The 23,413-nt window shown below is 42.1% G+C and overlaps 2 protein-coding genes across 19 annotated transcripts in view; both read right to left on the bottom strand.

Moving 5' to 3' along the window:
• LOC147032291 (wolframin-like) overlaps nucleotides 1-8,015 on the bottom strand; it is a 34,584-nt gene extending 26,569 nt beyond the window's left edge. Inside the window, exons 1-5 of one of the 11 annotated variants that reach the window (XM_085869757.1) lie at nucleotides 7,955-8,014; nucleotides 3,132-3,265; nucleotides 1,964-2,020; nucleotides 1,561-1,705; nucleotides 1,256-1,417 (exon numbers count right to left, since the gene is read on the bottom strand). In XM_085869757.1, coding sequence (XP_085725883.1) covers nucleotides 1,256-1,417; nucleotides 1,561-1,705; nucleotides 1,964-2,020; nucleotides 3,132-3,257 — 490 coding nt within the window. In that variant the 5' untranslated portion in view covers nucleotides 3,258-3,265; nucleotides 7,955-8,014. Of the gene's footprint in view, nucleotides 1-1,255; nucleotides 1,418-1,560; nucleotides 1,706-1,963; nucleotides 2,021-3,131; nucleotides 3,266-5,656; nucleotides 5,921-7,327; nucleotides 7,423-7,708 lie in introns of those variants that run through there. The other 10 variants (XM_085869753.1, XM_085869755.1, XM_085869758.1 and 7 more) reach the window with 10 other exon arrangements.
• Nucleotides 8,016-9,895: 1,880 nt separating this feature from the next.
• The window catches only part of ZCCHC4 (zinc finger CCHC-type containing 4), a 49,967-nt gene continuing 36,449 nt past the window's right edge, over nucleotides 9,896-23,413 (bottom strand). For 7 of the 8 annotated variants that reach the window (XM_085869778.1, XM_085869783.1, XM_085869785.1 and 4 more), the window contains exons 9-13: nucleotides 23,193-23,314; nucleotides 23,019-23,094; nucleotides 19,842-19,893; nucleotides 19,069-19,360; nucleotides 9,896-10,192 (exon numbers count right to left, since the gene is read on the bottom strand). In XM_085869778.1, coding sequence (XP_085725904.1) covers nucleotides 9,976-10,192; nucleotides 19,069-19,360; nucleotides 19,842-19,893; nucleotides 23,019-23,094; nucleotides 23,193-23,314 — 759 coding nt within the window. In that variant the 3' untranslated portion in view covers nucleotides 9,896-9,975. The remainder of the gene's footprint in view (nucleotides 10,193-19,068; nucleotides 19,361-19,841; nucleotides 19,894-23,018; nucleotides 23,095-23,192; nucleotides 23,315-23,413) is intronic. The other variant, XM_085869780.1, reaches the window with a different exon arrangement.

Below are 23,413 nucleotides of genomic sequence, written 5' to 3'. Positions count from 1 at the left end.
AGGACATCAGCCGAATATCTAAAATTGTCAATTTTCATCTGATTCACTTGAAATTTGAAGAGGAGTTGCACATTTGGTCATTTAATTCAACCACCAACTATTTTTTAGGTCAAATTTGTTTTGTGGATTTTGCAAGTATCGTGCTCGGAACGTCGTCTTATTTGTCTGTGTGCATGGTATCTCAAAAAGTTGTGGACAGATTCGGACGAAACTTGGTGGTCACGTTGGGTATGTGACAAGAAAGAACTGATTCAATTTTGGTGAAGATCCGAATCCGGATCAGATAATTTATTCAGGATTCTTCACCATTGAAAGGGCTATACCAATATATAGTACGATATCTCAAAAGTTGTGGACAGATTTGGATGAAACTTGGTGGACATGTTGGGTGTGTGACGACGAATTGATTCGATTTTGGTGAAAATCCGGATCTAGATACGAAATTATTTTATTCCCAAAGTGATTCTTCACCATTGAGAGATAGGGCCAAAACCGATATATAGCATGATATTTCAAAAATGTATTGGGCTCGACATGTTCTTGTGGATCAGACATTATATGGTGGAGGTATGCTCTCTACCAAGTGCCCTTCCAGTTAAGATTGTAATATTTGTGGTGGCAATTTGTTTTTAGTGAGAAATTTTTAGCAATCACCAAAGTTCATGCTTTGTATACTTTGTGTGTCATCTTGATGACAATAGTTAGTAGTCATCATCGTTATTAAGTCGAGGATGGCTTTTGAAATCAAGATGACAAATTCCAAATGAAGCAGCAGTCAAGATAATACTGCAGTTGAATAAATCTGAAAAAGAGGCCAAAAATGTAATAAACATCTCCAAAGCCTTTTTATGACAACAGTGCAAACTTCAAAATAGATATTTTGATTTTGACAACAGTACTAACTCGAGGGCCAAATTTCTTTAAATAAATAAATAAACAAACAAATAAATACATTCTTAACCAACTTAATAATTTCCCCAATTGGTAGTGAAACAGATGAGATGCAAGTTTGAGTTTTACAGCCAATCAGAGTCCCTGGTGCTGGCAGCTGATCATATCTAATAATTCTCAGATTTTGAAGTTTCAGTTCAGTTTCCATCGAATAATTGGATGAAAGAGCATGATTGGGTGATAATGAAAAGTGCACAAAACATTGATTAACTTGAATAACTCATTTGGATAACAGAACATTTTAAGCAGAACCAATTGCTCAATCTACAACAGGATGATTGTTATTTGTGATGGCTCTACACACCATGTTTGCTTCCAATTTCTTCTATAAGCTGGGCTGGGGTGGCAGTGGGAGATTCAGGGCTTATGGACTGGAAGAGATGCCTTGCTGCATGCTTCACCATCCTCACAAGGTGATCCTCATCACACAGTTTAACCATCTCTGCACGTTTCTCTGCTGTTATTCCTACACACACTCGCACATGCACTCTCAGTATTCTTCCGGAACCAGCAAACTACAGAGATGATAACCTGGGTGAGAGGAAATACAAAATAGGGCAATGAGAGATCAACAGTTTCAGAGGCAGTCAATATGAATAGATGCCTCACCTCGACCATTTCGGAGACATTGCCGTAGCAGACATGTAGCTTCAGGATTTCCGTACCTGGCTGCTTGTACTAGCCAGGCCACACCAGAGCAAGCAATCACCTCATCATTGTCTTCTTCAGCCTTCCATAACAGATACTGACCCACCTGGATCGACACATTGCATCTTCTTTTTTAAAGAAAAAAAAACAGAAGCCAAATTTCAAAAAGCAAAACAATACTGCACTTGATCATTATCCATTTTTCAATTGACATCCTTGTACGAAAGAAGTGCACCACTGATTAAACAGCAAATGCAACTACAGTGAATTTCCCAGTTATTTCTGTGGAAGTAGCCATGTCTAGGGGTGGCAGGATGGCCCACAGGTACGCACACTATCCCCCAAGTTCGAACCCCAACTCAGCTTTAAACCGTCTTCCCGGTGTTTCACAGGGTGAGCGATTCATCAACGTGTGTGCCGTCTGATTGGTGAAGAAACACATTTGTAAAGTCACATGTACAGACAACAAACTGAACATTGTTAAAATCTTATGATAAACAAAAAGTATTTTTAGGTGTTGCTCATACAGGAAAAACCATGAAACAGTAAGATTCTGTTTGGAAATGAAAACAAGGTTCTCTTCACATTGTTAAACCAGTTTCACTTTCAATATCAAATGAATAAAAAGGTGAGATGAAATCTCAAATGAAAATGAGAGAGAGAGAGAGAGAGAGAGAGAGAGGGAAGCCTGCAGGTTACGAGGGTTATGAACAAGAAGTGGGTGTTGGGATAGTTAACGGGGATAGAAAAGATGGACGACGACACGAGACGATGGGGTACTGCTGTTCATCCTGGCAGGAAGCACTGTTAAACACATAACACGATTACAAGATTCAGAGTATAAGTGGCACACTTAAAGGAAAATTATATTCGAGTTTCTTAGACATTTGGGGATGTCCTAATCACTCACATTTGGTTGAGGACATTTCCTTCCTTATTTTAATTTATTTTTCGACAAAATAGATGGGCCATTGGCACAACGTTTTTTTTTTAATGTTATGAAATATCATGATAAAAACTTTTTACAATGCTCAGAAATGAAATGCCTCTTATGGTTCCGAGATCATCAATACCCTCTTCTTCTTGTTTAAAGAAATGTTCACTTTGAATTCTTCTTCCAGACTTTCATTTCACAGAGTTTGTTTCGTGCACAAACTCCCACCAAAATAGAATGATGAGCAATACGATTCGATGCAAAATCATAGACTGTACATGTTCATAAAGCGGACTTACAGACGGATGGACCTTCTAAAAGTAATCTCGGTATAATGGATTTATTGCAAGTAAATGGAGTCGTCTGATGGAGGGTCGCCGGCTCGTTCTTCAGGAGGCACGAGGAAAACATTTTCATCATCATAAACTTTTGGCTTGATGGAACAGTACAATATTCTACTTTGCTAGCAGCACTCAATCTCTCAGAAACAGCAGGACAAACTCATCCCAAACTTCCAGAGTCAGTTGAAGGACAGGGCACCACCTAGTGGTTCGACAAAATTTACATCATATTGTAACAGAACCTGTCACTGGCTTACCTCAAACTGTGCACCGGTGTCGCCCAGCTCCGCTTTCTCCTCCCAGCTGGCCAGCTCACCTGGCAATATCTTGCTCCTGTTCCTCTCCTGAATACTCTCACCATCTGATTCTCCCTCATCTTCCATGTCTGATCCTAAAATTAAGGCAGAAATGAAGCTTCACATTCAAAAAGGCCATAGGAAGGCGAGATAAATCTTTTGTATACTTTTTCAAATCAGTGGTCCAAGGCTCATTACTGCAGCTTCCATATGAACCCCAATCAGGACAACAATATGAGAGACCTTTTCCAAGTACTCGCTCAGTTTAAAATAAATAAATAAATAAATAAATAAACAACAGACATTGAGGATGTCCCTTTGCACGAATTATAAGGACATTCGGAAAGAAATAATGGACTAAACAGTACAAATGGGATTTTAACCTGAACCAGGGGTTCAGATACGAATGCTCCACAGGTCCAGCCAAACAACTAACGAGCGAAACAAGCAACCCCATAAACAGAGTGGTATTTCTTTTGAAGAATTTGTCCTAATCACGAGAGAAGGAAAAAAAAGTTATTATTATTCAGAAAAACCATAAATGTACAACACTGAGCACATATGGGTAATTGCAATTTGGCCCCAAAATACATGATCACATGCAATGGTCTTTGTTGAAACATCCCCTTCAGATGGGTGTTTAAATCACCAGCAATGCTTAACCAAGTACAAACCAGCCTGTTTCATCCACTGCAACACGAAGGCCTCCACAAACTCATATGGTTGCCATATGGTGGTTGGCATAGTACTCACGCTTGCCAAGCGTTGGCTGGAGAGTGTGACGATTTGTGGGAATCAAACCGATACCAGCTTGTGGAGACCAAAAAGAGTGTTTTGGACCAAACATCCAGAAAGGCTCGTTTTACATAAGCATCAATGTTCCATACTCAAGTCAGTGATGGTGAAGCAGTCTCTTACCAAGTCTTATGCTGGATTGTTTGCCATTGCCCTCCCAGCAGTGAGGGCAGAAATTCGGAATTTGTTCAGGGTACTGGCAAGAGACTGGCAGTATGGCCTACAGGTGTGCACACTCACCTCTAAGCTGTCTAGCCTGGGTTTGAATCTCGGCCCAGCTATAAGCTGTCATCCTGGTGTTTCACAGGCAGTGCGATTCATCAATGTGTGTGCCGTCCCTCGGATGAACGTTAAATGGAAATCCCGTCTGCTGGTATTCGTGTCCTTCATGAAGAGTCGGCGAGCTATCGCCAGCACCATGGCCAAACTCCAAATTCCTGCCCGAGCCTTAGTCGATCAGGCCTGGCTAGCCGGTTAGCGAAATACTTGAGACAAGCTTCCCCCGGCCAACCCCACAAGAATGTGGGAATAATTGGAGCCAATAAAGAATAAGAAGAAAAAAGAAGAGTAGTTCAGGGTACGTCCTGGCGATAACGCTTCACAAAAGGCATCGGTGTGGGATCATTAATATCCACCAACAACCAGGGTTTGCAGAGAGGTCATCCAGATTAACGTCCTTCCAATGGACAGTACACACATTGATACCTAACTCTGTGCATATAAAACATCAAGGTGCCAGTTTACACCTGGGTCCAGATTCGAACACAGGCTCAGAGGCAAGTGTGTAGACCTCACGATCCTGCCACCGCTAGCATATGGACTTTTAAATATATGAGAAAGATCTGCCAAAAAAGAGCAACTACAGATGATGAGGATATGTACAATACTCTGAAGCAGTTTATTGGCACGATTTGTGCCAATAAACTGTTTCCAGCAGAAAGTCAAGGCAGGAATTTGGAATTTAGCCAGGGTGCCTGTGATCTATTTTTTTCACATGGCAGGCAGGTCGGTGGTCTGGTTTTTAAACCACCATTTTTCCAATTCTCTCAGTCTTCCGACCCTCCCCAGCAACTCCAGGACGCACATGTTCTTCCAGTCACTCCTTCCTGGTTAAACTTCCAAAATCCAAGCTCACTGCACACCTTAACTCCTTTGTTCCTGGCTTCTCCGGTCTATGGAACCACCTTTAAGAGGCTCTTTTTCCGACTCTTCTATCTACGGCTTCAAGCAGGCAGTGCACTGCTTCATCATGTTATCCCCCATCCTGACACATGATCTTTATTACCCCCATTAACCATTCCTCACCGAACCCTCTTACTTTCTGGTTTCAGTAGTTCATCCCCTTCTCTCCCTCTCTCTTTTCCTTTCCTGTTTGTTTTTTGCTTTGTTGATTGTGCCCAATCGTTTCCCCGCTACCACATGTCAACATCAACTTTAACCTTGCTTTTTGATGAACCCCGATGACAAAAAAAAACAAAACAAAGGACACTATGGGATCTTTACCATCCACCAACTAATGTTAGGAGACGGGATGCCCAGTTTAGCGTCCATCCGAAGGACAGCACACAAATTAATGTCTAGCCTTGTTTGTGAAACACCAGGATGACAGTTTATCACGGGGTCAAGATTCCCCTCACATACAGACTGAAAAAAAAAACAATAGAAAAGAGAGTTCAGCAAAAACACGTCACCTGCAATACTTGGTGACGGCAAGTTAGAGCATGCGCTCCGAGTCTGGGAGGTCAGCATAGTGGGGCAGATAACAGCAATTTTTGAGAGGAATCATGCAAATGATGATACAAGCATCAAATTTGGCACATTTGTTCTCCAGGGGATTCTAATCAAATCTGCCTGATTGGCCATTTGAAAATCCAAATTTTGAAAATATAAATTTTGAAAAAAAAAATAAAACTTCAAAAAAGTCAAGATCACGAATCAATGTTGGATGCTGGCTGAGATTGGTGAATGTTTCAGAAACATCATCAAAGACGTTCCAAGTCTGCCATGCAGTTTTCTTCCCTTTACCGCGGAAGGCACATCCAGTGAACGCATGGAAGTATGGGATCCCTCTAGCTTTCTCAGGCCCTATTGCAGAAACTACCTCATGGACTGGAATCCATCGCGCCTTGGCTCCTTGGAGAAAGGCAATCCACATGTTCTCAAGACCTAGTTCCTGCAAGGACGGCAGTACATATATTGCTATGACTAGTACGTCTGTGTCATTAGCCTTAATGACAATGGACTTGCGACCATCCGTCGTTGCATCCCTGGCGTGTACAAATATTCGAGTGTCAGCTTCTTCATGACAACATGGAGACACAGCATCCAGTGACTTCCTTGTGTTGCTAATGGCATCTTCTCCTTTTGTGACAATGACTGTGCTTGTCGTCTGTGCTTCACACATCTTTTCCGCAAGGAAGTGAAACAGCTCAGTCTTGTTGCTGTCATCTCGAAGAAAGCTTCTCCAGTTACTTGGGGTCTTACTGGTTCCTGTCACTTTTTTTCTGAATCCTTGCCCCCTTTTCGACCTTGCCTCAGACTTCAGACTTGACTTCTTGTACACATCAAACACTACATCCACCCTCTCGGAGCTGGCACCATAGGATTCCACCTTTGGGATGATGTCTTCTTTAGCATAGTCATCAAATATCTTTAAAGTGTGTGGAGGTAGGGCATTGATAAGTGCTGAGCCATCAATGATGACTGCATCTCCCCTTGGTTCTCTGTCTGGGATGTTCACTTGCGCTTCAAGAATTTCAGCCAGCTGTGACTTAAAAAAAAATTTTAAGTTTTTTTTTCAAATTTTTCAAAATTTGGATTTTCAAATGGCCAATCGGGCAGATTTGATCAGAAAGCCCTGCAGAACAGAAATGCCAAATTTGATGCTTGTATCATAATTTGCACGATTTTTTCTACTATCTACTACACTTGCAGTTTGAACCCAACACCGACCGAATCATACGAAAGATTTTTTTTAAATGGTACGTGTTGCTTCCTTGCTTGAAGCTCAGCATTTAACAAGAACAAACCATAGGTTGGCAACCATTGCGCATGCTTGATGGCCTAATCACTGAATGTGGAGACGTGAAGCATCGCTTATTTATCCCTCGGTCGTAAGGACCATACTTCAGTGGATGGTCAGTCCAACGTAGACTTGAACTGGTTGATGGGAGTCGCTCATGGCCTCCTCCTACATTGAAGCTGCGTGTAAGGAATGTTTAAGGGAACACGTTTTATAATTTACTTCTGATGGTATAATAGTTGCAACGCCGCCGATAAAACCCATTTCAACAGGGGACGCTGGACTGCATCGGTGAGAACGGGGACTTCCGGAAGGTTCGGGACTGTCTCACCTGTCTCACCTGAAAATGCATGCAAATTAACTTGTCATCCAAGAGCAGGCCTTTAAACCATTATCAAAGAAAATGTCCACCGAGATGATCAAAAAAAAAAAAAAAGGATACACCACGATGAGCTCGGCCATCGATTTGGAGAAAAAGTGATTTAGACCTAAAAAAAAACAAAATAAAAAAAAAAAAAAACACAACAACAACAACAACAACAACAACAACAACAACAACAACCTCATGTACGTGCGGTGGTTGTGTGAGGGGAAAAAAATTTCCCCACACTATTTTCCGTCTAAATATAAAACGTCACTCGTCGACGATACAAAACTTGCATAAACACTCGTTTCGCAACAATCCCTTTAAAATGCGGGTCTTCAGGATGACGACTCTTACCTCACACCTGCTTCGATTTAAAACGTGACGATCAACATCGAGCCCGCTAGCCAACAGCGCGCCTCGAATCGCGGCCTAGTTAAGCCTTCCGCGACGTATATTTATATGACGATAGATGGTCTCGCTTACCACAGGTTGGCATCGACTAATAACGCAGTGAGAAAGTGGGAAACAGCAGTTAATGCGAAAACACGAGGTACCGGTAATTTGAGGACAGGGAGGGGGGAAGGATAAGGGTGTGGTTACCAATTGGAGGTGCTTGGTTGGCTATACTACTTCGCGGCAAAGAGGTTACTATTTTAAGGAGCTTTCTTCGGGAAGGCAAGGTGTCATCACCATGGTAACGAAATTCCTCGTCGCACAGCACGCAGGAAGTCAACAAGTTTTAGTATCGATGAATTAAGGACCTTTGGTTTAAATATCGTCTTGATCTCGGATTCATGGAATTGCTTGGATGAAAATCACACACAGAACAGACACTATTTGATATCACTGTACAATGAACATGGAGTACGAAATGAGATTTGAACCTTGAGTCCCTGCCGAGTGAACCATTTGTGAAAATAACGTTAAAAACAGCCCAGACATTAAATCCATTTTCAGACAAATCCTTCCTCTTCTCCAATGGCTTGATTTCCGATCATCAATTTGGTTTCAGACCAGGTCACTCTCCCCTGGATATGCTGCTTCTGCTCTCCCAACAATGGATGGAGGTTCTCAATGCCAGACAGGAAATCCGAGCCGTATCCCTGGACATGTCACGTGCTTTTGACACGGTCTGGCATCCTGCACTACTCACCAAACTCTCTTCCCATGGTATTCAAGGCCATCTCCACTCATGGCTCGCAGACTTCCTCTCCTGTCGCAGTCAACGTGTGGCCCTAAATGGAGTTCTTTCATCCCCTCTTCCTGTCCAGGCTGGAGTTCCTCAAGGTAGCGTTCTGGGCCCTGTTCTTTTTCTGGTTTTCATCAACGATCCCTCCGGCTATGGAAAATCCTCTATATCTCTTTGCTAATGACTCCACCCTCTGCCGTACCATCGGTCATCCCTCAGACCGGCAAGCAGCAGCTTCTTCGCTCACTGCAGATCTGGATAAAATCACAAACTGGTCCAACACGTGGAACATGTCTTTCAATCCGGACAAATCTCACTGTCTCTCCGAAAGGACCGTTTAGAAAACCCCCCCATCCACTTTCTCAACAATCCTCTGGAAGAAGTCCTTTCTGTCAAGCTTCTGGGCTTCACTATCTGCCATGACCTTTCCTGGGAAAGCCACATTTCAAACCTCGCCTCCAAAGCCAGTCGCCGACTGGGAATCCTCCGTCGTGCAGTCCTTCCTCGTCCCACCTGAGCTCCTGACCACTTACAAAGCTTTTGTTCACAGCCTGATGGAGCACTGCTCTCCCCTCTGGGCTGGTGCTCCTGCCTCCCACCTTTCTTGGGTTCATGCTGTGAAAACCAAGGCTTTTTGGATCATTGGCATCTCCCGCAATGAGGCTGTCTTTGGGCCTCTCACTCAATCACCGCAGGTTGGTCAGTGGTCTTTCTGTCTAACGTCTCCTCTCCAGCCTCACCCCCCCTTGCCCTCTCTGCGATTTGTCCCCACCACATTTCCGCAGGGTGCTCAAGGTCCTCCAACAACCCCCTTCTGGTAAAACTACCAAAATCACGAATCACTGCTCACCTTCACTCTTTCATTCTTCTTTTTCTCTGCCTTTGGAATAAACTCCCCCACTCTATTCAATCACATTCTTCCCTCTAGGCCTTCAAAACAGCTGTTTACCACCACCTCTCATCATCCCCCATCCAAATCCTCGATCTTTTCTACCCCCGATAATCCACCCAAGCCCACCTCCTTCAAATTCCCCGCTTTCCTTCCTGAAAGTCCTGTAATGTCCATCTTCTATTCTCCATGTTCCCCATCCCATCCCTCTCCCACAGATCTCCTAATGTCTCTGTTCACCACTGTTTGTCCTTCCCACTCCCACCCCTCTTGTCTCATGCCCCCCTTGCTGTGTGTTAGCTCTCTCACGAGCCTCGACAAGGTATACAAGAAAAAAACAGCCCAACAATGCAAGGAATGGCTTTGCCAATACATACCTGCATTGTTCCAAGGAAGCAGTAAAAGCATGATATTGAAAGAATTCAGTTTTATTCCATGCAAAACAGGAAAATGTAGAGATATATTTTTAACTTTAGAGAGTTGAAGGTCATGGGAGTGATAAAACTGAAGCAGTGGGTCGGCAATGGAATGCAGAAGAAAAACTCATTTTTTGTGAGGTCCTTTCCGGGGTCCACGTGCTCCCACTCTCCTTTTCCCTCTCCAGGTATGTGGCCCCTCTCGGAGCAATCTGGAGCGAGGATGAACACGTCTCTGTGTCGGAGCAAGGGAACTGTGGGATTGAGTTCGGGACGTGGAGGATCCAGAACCGGATATCTGTGAAGTGGTGCAGTCCTTCGCCATGCTTTGAGGAACAGTTTTCCTGTGTAATAAAGAAATTGTAAACACGTTACTTTTGCATTTATAAAATTTACAGTTCCATCAAAGTCTTTTGTAAAATGTATAAGCGCTCAAGTGCACATCAGCACAATGATAAGTTAATAAACAACAATAATAATGCCAACGATAACCGATGGCAATTGACAATAATTTAATTTAGTTGGGTTATTTAGTAAACCCCAACTCGTGATGGTAGCATCAAAAATGACTTCCTCGGATGAAAATGGCAAAAACCTAAGCCTTCGAATGGTTTTCAAAAACAATGCAATCAAGCTACAAAACCTACGATGGATGCTTCATACCACCAGTTACACCACACACCATCTTGAACTTGCCCTCACTGCACTCCCAGAAGCTTGGCATGAGTGATTTTGTGTAAGGCAAAGCAGCATTGTACAATGGATTATTAAGGCTTATAAAACGGTGAACAACTGAAAAACAAACCCATCACCATTAAGAGGAAATGAAAAACCAACCAACCTAACCCTTAACCCAAAACACCGATGAAGAGAAAGCAAATTGACCTCTGCATCCTAGTCCATGTGCTCTTCTGTCTGCAGGTAAAGGTACTCAGCTTATTGTGGTTTAACAATCTACTGGTTATCGGTCACAGAGCAACCCAGGTAATACATTTGATTGTACAATCAATTTATGAATTTTGTTTGCGATGCATTGGATCGACAGAACGTTGTTCAAGTATGCTAATAGCCATAGAAAGCAAGGAAAAGCTGACGTTTCGGGCTTTAACTCTTCGTCGGCCTGAAATGTCAGCTTCTCCTTGACTCCCACAGTGGTTTGCATACCTCGATCAATGTTGTATCGATTCCGCCCATTGTTGACCTCATTGCCAACGAAGAATGACACGAGCCTTTACAATCAAAAGTAATTTCCCATTCTTCTTTGTATTTGCTACTCTTGTGTTTGTACCGATGCAATGGGAAAAATTCCACATGTATGAACATTTTGTCCCAAATGGAGCGTTTCAAGCCTTTGCTTTTTTTTTTTTTAAACAACAAAGTATTTACATATTATCCTCTTGTGGCTGGAAAATCAAGAGATAAAGAAGTGACCCATTAAACTGAATAGGTCACACTATGTATCCATTCTCCCTTCCACAAACCTCTTGACCCACTCAAACATATTAGTCCGTGAGCCAGACAAGATATTGGTACCATCTGGGGGCACCAAACGAAACTTATTTTTTTATTGATGGTGTACCCATATACTTCACAAAAATGCATGATGCACATTTCAAACTCACAGCTTAAGTTTTTTTTTGCGCAAAATACACAAAATGTACAATTTTGTCATCCATGTTTTAATGCTTAAATGGCTGGACAGGCCAAATCAAAATAAATTTTCATAATGAAGCTGTGTTGTGTGTGTCTGAAAGTGATTATTCTTAAGGAATATATCAAATATATTGCAATAACATAAAAATGTGATTGTAATTTCTCTTTGCGTCCTAAGCTCTGCGAGATCGATAATTGCGCAATATTGATCAATAGCATAAATATTTACTGCTAATGGACATGATAACATTTGAGCCTGATGTTGGCGCAGTGGTTAGGGCAGCGGCTTGGGATCCAAAAGGTCCTGAGTTCAAGCCCCGTTGGGCCACTGAATTAATACACCAGGGGGTTGACTCAGCCTGTCATCCTTCCGAGGTCGGCGAAATGAGTACCAGCATACTGGGCCAGTGTATACCCCGGTTAAAATAGGTGTACCATGTCCCTGTGTTGGAAGAGGCGACCAGGGTTGCGTCAGGAAGGGCATCCGGCGTAAAACATGTGCCAAATCACTATGCGGATCATACGGATGATCCGCTGTGGTGACCCCTAACGGGAGCAGCCGAAAGAAGAAGAAGAAGAAGAAGACATAACATTTGAGAATTTCTTCATATTTGATTGAAATGAAAGCGAGGGAAAAACCTTCGGAGTGTAGGCTTTATTCCACTTGATTGAAGCCGCTTCTATGGGCACATCAGGGGATACAGGTGCAGCAAGGAGTACAAATGTAGCAATGTATACATGTGCAGTAGATCACCGCAAAATAAATCAGCAATTAGCGCGGATTCCGGTATACTCTCAATTCTTACCATTCAACGAGCACCAAGTGGACCGCCGCCGTAAATGTCAATGCCCCAGGGACAATCCCCCCGACCGCGCGGAATCTCGGCTTTATCTATCCCGTGCGTGAGCCGCGCGACATGTGATCACAAGTCACGTCCTTCAATTCATCACATTGATTAAGTTATTAAGGTGAAATAACCTCTAGTTTATTATACTAACATCCATAGTCAAGTTTGTTTTGCAGTCGACAGCTTGTCTTCATTTCACCGATCTTCAATATCAAGTAAGACAATTTTATTCCTAAGTTATTTTATACCTTGTTGATCTTAAATTTGATAACCTTACTTAAGTCATAGTTAATATGTATTTCAGCTGCAGCAAAATTGGAAATTATGCAAGGATCCAGAGAATAAAATGATAATAGAATGGATACATTTATATGACGATAGTGTACTTAAGCAGTTTTTATATCTTTTCAGGTGACTCTATGACTGTATGGAGGTAACACTCTACAATGATACATGATGGACTCACCAAAGAAAAAACAGAAAATGCAATCAATGAAAGAAAGGGCTTGCATTATTTGTTCCAAGCAGACTTCAGAATCTGAACTGACCAAACCCAGAGACGATGAATCTGCTGGTGTATTACTCCATGCAGCCAACTTATGGAATTTTGGGCCCATCCTGGAACTTAAAGAAGATTAATACAGCGAAAAGTTGTTCTACCACAGAGACTGTAGATATTATTTTACACACAAGAAAATGCTTCAGAAGTTCCAAGAACCTGACACTGAGCAGGAATGTTCCACCAAAGGGAGAAAATATTCTCGTGCTCCTTCAACGACTTCTCGTGTCTTCGACCCTGTATGTATCTTCTGTGAGAAGGAAAGCAAATATGTGGCTGGTTCGAACACCAGGGAAACACTCCTACAGTCCAGAGAACTCAGGTCAGATGAAACAGTGAGAAGTGTTGCTCAGGCCAAATTGGATCAGAGAATACTTGCCATCACATCCAGAGAGTTGGTTGCTGCCGAGGCTCATTACCATAAGTCATGTTACCGCAAATACACGCGTGGAGCAATGGAGAAAACATCATAAGTCATTGAAGATGATGACGCTCCTCTGGCAGCAGAGCGGGAGGCCTACCTTCTTCTGTTCAAGCATGTGCGCAAGACATTATTTGTTCAACCTGAAGTTGTCAGAATGATGGAACTGACTGAAAAGTTGTTGAATTTCCTGCACGAACTTGGCATCAATGATGTGAAACCCTCTACGAAGAAACATATTCGCCGGAAGCTAGAATGTGAATTCAAGAAGTCACTTCATTTCGTCTCTGATGAGAAAGGAAAACTTCTTGTATATCCAGATGGCCTTTCCTTGGAGCAGCTAGTGGTTAAAATTATGAAGGCCGAAGAACAACTACAGGATGCAAAGTACTCAGATGATATTGAGAACATTGTCAAAAACTTTCTGTGAACCACTTGAGAGGACAAATTAAAAACATGAAAGAAAAGCCTTGGCCTCCACACCCTGCTGAACTGAAATCTGGTTATACTGAATTGCCAGAATATTTAAAGATGTTTCTGAAACTGCTACTTCATGGAACAGAACAAGATGGAACGAGTTGTCCAATCGGTAGGTCAGGATTGTATCTATGCTGTCAGTAGAGGAAAAGTTGTCCCTGCTAAACACATATTGCTACCATGGGGTGTTAAGTCACTGACAGGAAATGTTGAGCTCATCAAAATGCTCAATCGCCTTGGCCATGGTGTTTCCTACTCCAAGCTGGAAGAAATAGACACTGCATTGTGCCTTCAAAAGCAGATGAAAGAAGCAGACCGAGGTATAGTTCTACCATCATCTTCCCATCCGTGCATTCCCTCCTCACTTGCCTATGACAACATAGATAGGCTTGAAGAAACTTTAAGTGGTGCTTTTAGTGGTCGCGGTATGCTCGCTGCACTTAAATTGTTGATGCCACATGATCACTTCAGAGATGTATTCGCAAAACTGGGAAAAGAATGGCAGCTCACTGATGAAATTCTTAAGGTCTTGGAAGAATTCACATGTCGTCTCTATGTAAGCCAGTCAGAAATCTGTGATGTGAATGAGATGCGATATGAACCGTTCCGTGTAAAAGATGGAAACGTAGAATCTGGACAGTTGCCCCCCTGACAAAACTGTCTGCATCTACATGCAACGAGGGCCAACTATCAGGCTGCCATCTGGCACAGAGCATTGCAGGCAGACGCAGAAGTCCCAAGTCCGCTGGAGAACAAAGGCTGGTCCTTGGGTGATGACGGAGAACTTGTTATCAACTGGATGACAGCTGCACCAGCACCAGACACAGTCTTGGAGTTCCTGTCTTGCAAATGCAAGAAGTCATGCAAGTTGCCCACCTGCCAGTGTATGGTGAATGGACTGCACTGTACTCAGGCCTGCTTACTGCAGGAATATGAGAACATGAAAGACGAGGAGGTCCATGCTGAGCAGGAAGAGGGATCTGATAGTTCAGACAGTGGCAGTGATAATGACACATTATAAACAATAATCAATATCATTTGGTGTGATTCAATTCATGTAATTCTCTCCAGTGGTACATCCCATGGAAATGGACTTGTGTTTTTCATGTTGGTGTCAATAAATACTTGCGAGTACACAATGTGTTTGTTCTTATGTCAGAAAATATGACGTTTTTCTGAATAGACCCCACCTATGTTTAAAAGGCTCTACTGAGCTTAAGCTGTGAGTCGCAGATGTCCATCATGGTGCATTGAGTTACAGATACATATAGCTATCAGAAAATCACAATAAAGTTTGGTGCCCCCAGGTGGTACTAATTGGTCAAAATCAGGCGACTGGCTCACGGACTATATGTGATCTTGACATTGAGACTTCCCCCATACACCAGCTTAAACGTGTTGAAAATATCTGTGATACTTTCGTTTATTTTTACCAAAATCTGGATTCTCTGTACCATAACATTTCATTCATCTTCAGAACACGATTGTAACACTTGTAGTTTTACAAAATTCCTGGACGGCAACAAAACAACCAATCGATGCAATGGCTAACAATAGTGACAGGAAGGTTATGATGAACATCCAATTACAAAACCCAAGCCAGTGCTGCAACCTGTTGAGAAAAAAAACATCAGTCCTGGAACTTTGTCAGACATCGTACATACCCACATACACCTAGCTCCATTATGTTCAAGTACGGTACACACCCTATGGGCGATCTTGTTCTTAGCATGCAACACTTTCTTCTGACATCCCTTTATTTGGGTGATGTATAGGCAACAGACCGCTGCTCCATCACTCCCGAAAATAAAAATATATCCTGGATTATGTACATGAAAAACATGCCGTACTGCTTATCTGTAGAAGTAATACATCGTGGTTATATACTTCTGATAATTCCAAATGCACCCCACTCCCCCCCAAAAGGAAGAAAAACCAGAGTTGGTGTCAAAGCCACCCAATGCTCGCCTGTTTATACATTTATCGTATTTAAAAGACGAGTCTAATAATTAATATTGTTTATAAAGCATTGCAGTGAAGTATAATTATAAAGCAATATACAGTATGTATTTGTATATTGTAATCAGTAACAAGAGCGCAAGTGAGCACAATATACGCCCCAACAAGAAGGTATATACAGAATTGTGCTACAACATGGAAAACAGCATCTTGGTTGCCATGGCAACCACTTTAGATGACGAACGTATGTCATGACACACCGTCTCCACAGTCTGTACCTATGTACCAAATATGAAACGTGAAAGTTGAAAACTTGGGAGTTAGAGTGTGGACAGGAACGGACGGACAGACAGACAGACGGACGGACGGACGGTATCACATAATACGCCCCGAATATATATATATCTATATATATATATATATCTATATATATATATATATCTATATATATATATATATATATATATATATCTATATATATATATATATATCTATATATCTATATATATATATCTATATATATATATCTATATATATATATATATATATATATATATATATATATATATATATATATATATCTATATATATATATCTATATATATATATATCTATATATATATATCTATATATATATATCTATATATATATATCTATATATATATATCTATATATATATATCTATATATATATATCTATCTATATCTATATATCTATATATATATATCTATATCTATATCTATATATATATATATATATATATATATATATATATATATATATATATATATATATATATATATATATATATATATATATATATATATATATATATATATATTGGGCGTATAAAAAAGTGTGGTAGATAAAAACATTAGAAAGGAAACTCGAGGGGGAGCACTCGGGAGAGTGCAAAACCTCCGCCGCCAATACTGCTGGGTCACTCAAGTGAACCTTATTCATTAAATATGATGTCAATGACAGAGTTATAGTTCTTTTCTCCAACATTTGGGGGGGGGGGGTTGGAAATCACTTAAAACATGTAGAAATGCAAAAAAAAGAAATCGAAATTTTGTTGAAAAAAAAGTTGCAAAATTTTTTTTTTTTTCCTCAAACAAATTTTTTGGGAGGGGGTTGGAAATCACAAATGTAGAAATGCAAAAAAAAAAGTTTTTTTTCTCAAACAATTTTTTGGGGGGGGGTAGGAAATCACTTAAAACATGTAGAAATGCAAAAAAAAAAAAAAAATTTCTCTTAATTTTTTTTTGGGGGGAGGGGGGGGAGGACCAAGTCCAAAATCTAATGGCATGATCCTTGGACCATACCTAACCCCCCTCCCCACCAACTTTCGTCGAAATCCGTCGAGGAGTTTTTCCGTAATACAAAAAATTTAACATTTTCACGCTCATGCCGGGGGTATCGCTATAGCTCTCTGTTCTTCGAACAGGCGAGCTAAAAATGTTAAGATGGGCAGAAAAAAATTCAAAACTTGATGGAATCAAACAAAGCTTCAGGATACACCTTTACGGTGTCCAAGTAATCCCTGAAAGTTTCAGCTTCCCCAGTCAAATCCTCTGAGTCGATGAAACATACCAATAGAACACACTTATGTTTGTGGGGTAGATGGAGGAATTTCATAGGAAAGATAGTATCGCATGGAGTTGCTTGGCCTGTGGACGTGTAGGAGACATCTCAATGTAAACTAAGCTCAAGTGTTACTTGTCATCACACCGGGGGGGGGGGGGGGTGGGGGGGTGTGGTGTGAATTAGGGATTAAGGATAATTTCTTCCAGTATGCAATTGCCCGCGTCACCTTTCCCTTTGTTTTTGTATTACAAACGAGCAATGGTAGAATTCTATTTTTATAACAACAACCATTACAACCGAGCTGCACGACCAAGCAGGCAAGAAGCCCCGCCTCCAGGGGTGATGGCGGGCGAAAGTCACGCCTCCAGAGTGGGATGATTGATAGGCGTGACATCGAAGGGAGATCAGAAGCGAACGCACGAGTGGAGTTTACTGTGAAGGAGGCGATTGTAACCAAGAGGAAACATCTCAAAAGAAGAACAGGGTGGGGGGGGGGGGGAGGGAGCTGTTCATGGCAGGAGCAGAGTGAGGTTAGTCAGTCTCACATGAGGGACACAATCAGAGAAAACAGAGTGCATCTCAGCAAGAGAACGGGGAGTCGGGTCGTTGCAGGTGGAGAGAGAGACGGTCAGAGACGAAGGCTCGAAGCGGGACAGAAGTGAGAGAGGCAGGATCGGCAGTCGAAAGAGCAGGGCATCACGGCTGGCTTTCCTTCAACACATGAAGATGGCACAATTCTCGGCTTCGTGCTGAGGCGAATTCGCTCAGGTGGTGGAGCAAGATGCTGGCCATTGACACTTGGCTGGTCGTAAGAGAGACTTGACTTTGAAGCCTCGTGTATGTCACCGAAGGGAACGGCGCCATTCCGCAGAGAGCAGCTTTGTCGGCGGGCACAATCGATGAAGCTGCCCCGCAGCGGTTGGTGAGCCCTGGTGTTGAATACCACCTCACGAATTACCTCACGTACGTTTTCCCGCTCAGCAGCTCGGCGCATCTACCCTCGCAGGACGAAGCGCATCGATCACAAAGTTCAATAAAGATAATCTCTGGACAAAGCTAAGTGCCAGAATAAAGGGAGGATTTTCTTTTGTTCATTTTCCTCTTGTCTGTATTTAAGTCTCTGTGTAGAGGCACCTCGACTTCAGGCTGAAATTTACTTCACATATTACTTTTTGTATTATTACTCTTGTAAATATTTCTTCCATTTTCATTAAATCCCCATTTATTTAAAGTTGATGGTGTCCATGCATCTGTTCAAGTTTGAGTATTAACCCTTGTACTGTGCATCCGTCGCTCCGCCAGTACCGCCTGCCCCTCACGGTACGCCATAATCTGAGGATCACGTGCCCACCTTCGAAAGAAAAACGCTCGGCGAGCTGTGCTGTTCGGTATTCACCGCCCGTCCACCACAATTGGGTCGGGGGGATTAACCCAACTGCCAGACCCGCACCAATACTTTCCATCCATTATATGTAGATGACAACTGACTCAATGTTACCATCACAATAGCAACTCTATTGGCAGCAAACCAAAATGATAGCTCTACTTGGATTAGAAATGAGTTGTATTCTGCTTGATTTCAAACAAAGATGAGATGGCACAGAGTTGAACATGATCAATATACTCCTTTTGAGTCCAGTCCCCCCCCCCCCAACTCACTGAAAAAGTTTTCAATCACATTCACATTATCCAGCTTTCAAAAGTCCCATCTCTCACCTCCATTTTCTCACAGCAGCTGTGGAAATTGCTTCTTTAGTCCTCTTTCTAATGGCAACCATCTTTGGCTGGAATCCTGCTGTAGAAGCAACCTCATTAGTCGATTTCAAATCGGCATCAAGGATTGCAGCGGCCAGCTTTTCTGACCTGCCCGTTGCCATGGGGATATGCGTTGTGCAGTATCTCCGCTTGTGATCCGGGTCCCCACAAATGTAGCAGCCCCGGGGAAGCGTTGGGGGACAAGGATGCCCAGGAGGGCGACAGCAGCAGCATGTGGTACAGTGCACCCACGCTATAGATTGGGCATTGGTGTGATGGAGGCAATTGGGAGAGAAAAGTAATTAGTTATAGGGTCAAATTGAATACATGTTAAGAGAAAAAAAGAATCATTAATACTAGTATTAGGCATTCATAACCATCCTTGACCATGTTGTGAAACGTCGGCAGAGGCTGTCATTTTTTTTCCCCCTTTAAATTTGTCGACTCCGCATTGAGCGATCGACACGGAACTTTTAACATAAGAGCACATTCCCATGGAGAATGTTTTTTTTTAAATTATTTTAACAAAGTTACATGAGGATTGGATGGAAAATGTGGCTGGCGTTCCAGGCAATCCGTTTTCTGCAGGCACGGGTTGCAGGGCGTTTCATGTATCAGGATAAACGGCCTTCGCTCGGCCTCGGACAAATTTAAATGGTCAATGGGAAGAGGATTGGGATAGGATAGAATAGCAATGAAGTGAAAGTTTAAAATGTGTTCATGGTATGTTGTACCTTGTTTAACGCAGTGTCCACATTCTTCGCAATGCTTCCATGGACGACCGTCCTGTAGAGGCAGCCAAAAAAGGGGACAGTGGAGTACTGTATCAAGAAAATACATGCAAAAAAGGTGAAGTAGAATAATATTTTTGTACATAATCATTGTGTATTGTAAGGTGCCACTTTTTCTCTTATTGTATGGTCAACTTTATACTCAACTCCTTTATCGCTCTATACATACATACATACATACATACATCCGGAGAGTAAAAGCACACTGAGCCGAAAAGAATAATAAAATTATTTGTTTAAAATCCTGACGTTTCACAAGAATACCATCTTCCATCCCCAGAAGTAACAATAAGGACAACAGACATGCAGCTGCAGGGACATTAGCTGTACATATTATGTCCAACGGGAATGGCTTAGCGTCATGATTGAGCTGCGAAGGGGACTAATTGGCACAAGGTTTGGGATAAATTTAATAGAGAGAGTGGGATTGGAAGGTGGATTTACTTCCGGTTAGGATGCTTGAGTCACCGGTTCGGTGTCACACGTTTCATGTCTGCCCCAGGTTTGTGCATCGGACTTGACCTTCACAATCAAGGGTGGGTGTGGGTGATTGCGTAATCCTCGATTGGCAGCATGCAGGTTGATGTGATGGTTAATCGACAGTGTGCCCAAAAGCCATGCTTCGAGAATTTTCCAGCTGACCTGGACAGGTGCCGAGGCTTTAACTGTTGTGTTTTCTCACGTGAAGGTGTTGTGGGTTATGGCAATGTACCGCTACCAGGAAAAGCTTGTCTCTGCATGCTATTGCTTCAACCGTGTCCTAAGTTGCCTGGACGTCTGGCCCACATGTTGGCATCAGTCTCGACAAGGGATTTTTGTAGACCACGTTCATCTTGTAGTCTATTTACAGTCTTTGGGTAGACAGCTGTGCATGGAGTGTTGTCTGAGGTGTGTGTGCGACCCGGATTCCGAATGGTTGCAGTAAAGTTGGCCATCTCCAAAGTTTTGACGATGTACGGTAATTCTACTGTTATGACCGGTTCCTCAGGTCACGGTGTGGGTACTCTACTCCAGCAGCAATACTGAATGAATGTTGCCGGGTCATCATTGTTCGACAGAAAGCGAGTGACATGTTCCATTTCGGTCCATCATGTATGTGTGTTGCTCACTGCAGTGCGATTTGGCCCGGTCAAACAATGTTCATGCACAAGATCGTTTGTGCATAGTTGGGTGACCACTGTTGGAGGGAGTTAAGCACCTGGCTGCTATTTGCCAGGCAACAGGTGCACCCACCTGGAAGGAACTGCTATTCGCGGATTCACCATTCGCAGTTTAAAAAATGTGACCTGTTGGACATTCGCTGCCCTGTGCTTCACGTGTTCATATTTTTTGCATTGTTTTCATGTCATTTTCGATTTTACCTCATGAATCACGAACCGCTCGGAGCCTATCCCCCCTTTTTCTACTGAAACAATGCCCTGCTATTCACAAACATATCCCCCACGAATAGCGGGGTCCAACAGTGTGTATGCGTAATATATATATATATATATATATATATATATATATATATATATATATATATATATATATATATATATATATATATATCTCACATATTAGAGGAAAAAAGTGCATCCAAGCAAAACGTAGTAACTGGATCTACCCTGCTAGCCCAGTAAAAAACAAAAAACAAGCAACCGCAGATCCATTCTCAGGAGACATTTCACCAGCTTACCAGTGGGCTTCCTCATTGGCCTATTGACATATTGACCTGAGGAAGCCCATGAGGGAGGGAAGTGGGTGAATCATTGCCAAAGACAGGATCTTCTCTTGCTTGTTTATTACGAGATGAGCAGGGTAGATATAGGTACAAGCCATCGTCTATTGTTGTGAAGTACCAGTGTGAAAATGTGTTGAACTCAAAAGTTAGATGCACCTTTTTTCTACGATACACAATCCCAACCTTGTATCATATATTTATGTAGTTATTTTATTTAATGTTCTTTATACACAAGATATGCCTGGTATTGGCTTAATGGTTGGGGTGGTTGGCTTGGGACCCCAGGATCCCGAGTTCAAATCCCTCTCGGCTGTTGAATTAATACAAGGTGGGGTTGACTCTGCCTGTCATCCTTCCGAGGTCGGCAAAATTGGTGCCAGCATGCTGGTATCCTGTGTCGGAGTGGCGACCTGTCCAGGATTGTGCCCAATAGCCAAGGAGACTGCTTAAAGCAGCACCAACGCTCTGTACAGGGTATGGTCCCAATGGATGGATGGATACACAAAATGCTTTGTCGTTCACTCACTATGATGCATTAAAACAACAAACAAGGAATAGTCTAGTTTGAGAATAACTCCACTCACTAAAGTTGTCAGAACCATGAAATGTAATTAGCACCACAAACCTGCTGGAGTACCGTTTTACCTCACAGTGCATTGGGAGTGCCATCAAGTCATTTGTAGTACCATAATGTTAATCTCAAAGTTAAATGCATACAATGGCCCAGTAGGTTATTGAGGTTGTCATGTTGGTGACTCCTCCATAGACCCATCCTTCAAAAAAAAAAAAAAGCCTCTACAGCTCTCGAGCAAATGTGTCATTATCGACTTACCTTGGATGTACATGATGTTATAATTGATGGCAGCAGAAATAGTTGCTTTTACCTGGTTAACAAAATGATGTAATTTTGCAATGAAAAACAAAACGGAAACACTATTCGCAACACTATATACACCAGGAATTAACATTTACATCAATAAAAGCCTTGTCTCTTTATGGCTGTTATCACAACACATCACATGTATAAAACATCTGCCTCAGGTTTGTACACTGCTGGTGGAAACATTCCACTCATGCTCAACACAGCATGTTACATAAACAAACCTTATACTGTGACTTCAGGTACAAATCCCATACATCACATCGATTTGTCCAACGTTTACCAAAATCAATGAAAATAATGTCGAGTAAAATCTTCCAATATCCATGTCCCACATGGCCACATGTGATATATGGGGACAAGGACATTGTTCCCCATCCCTCCCCACATACAAGTTCTTCCCTAAAATTAAGAGTTTACAAAAGTAAACTATTCAGCCAAGCAACACATGTCCCACATCTGTGAGATGCATCTTGGTCATGGATTCTGCATTCTTCTCGACCATTTGTGCACAAACCTTGGACGTACAGGCCTTGCAGATTTGACAGTGCACGTTTCCTGCAGCAACGTAACGTTGGCATGCACCGCAGTACCTGAATAAGTTATGAATTAGTACAGAATGTGGAAGTCGAAAGTATATATATATTAATAACAAAGTTACAAATCGGTCTTCTAGGTTTCGCCAACCAACCTGTAGCCTTCCTCTGTGGGAAGGGGAATAAGCGATGGGGAGATATTTGTGAAGATCCGAGCTGGGGATCGTTTCCTGCCAGTTAGTCCCAATTTATATTTCACATGGTTGTCATAATCCACCTGAAAGAAAAAGAAACACACTTTAATTCTCCTGGACTAATGATGGACTGTCTGCTCTCCAAATGCTACACATTTACCTGGCTTTTGCACATTAATGTT

This window comes from Eptatretus burgeri, chromosome 2 (genome assembly GCF_056783735.1).
Source record: "Eptatretus burgeri isolate ZD-2024b chromosome 2, Ebu_testis_v1, whole genome shotgun sequence".
Taxonomy (NCBI): Eukaryota; Metazoa; Chordata; class Myxini; order Myxiniformes; family Myxinidae; genus Eptatretus; species Eptatretus burgeri.
This window is presented reverse-complemented; position numbering and strand designations above follow the sequence as displayed.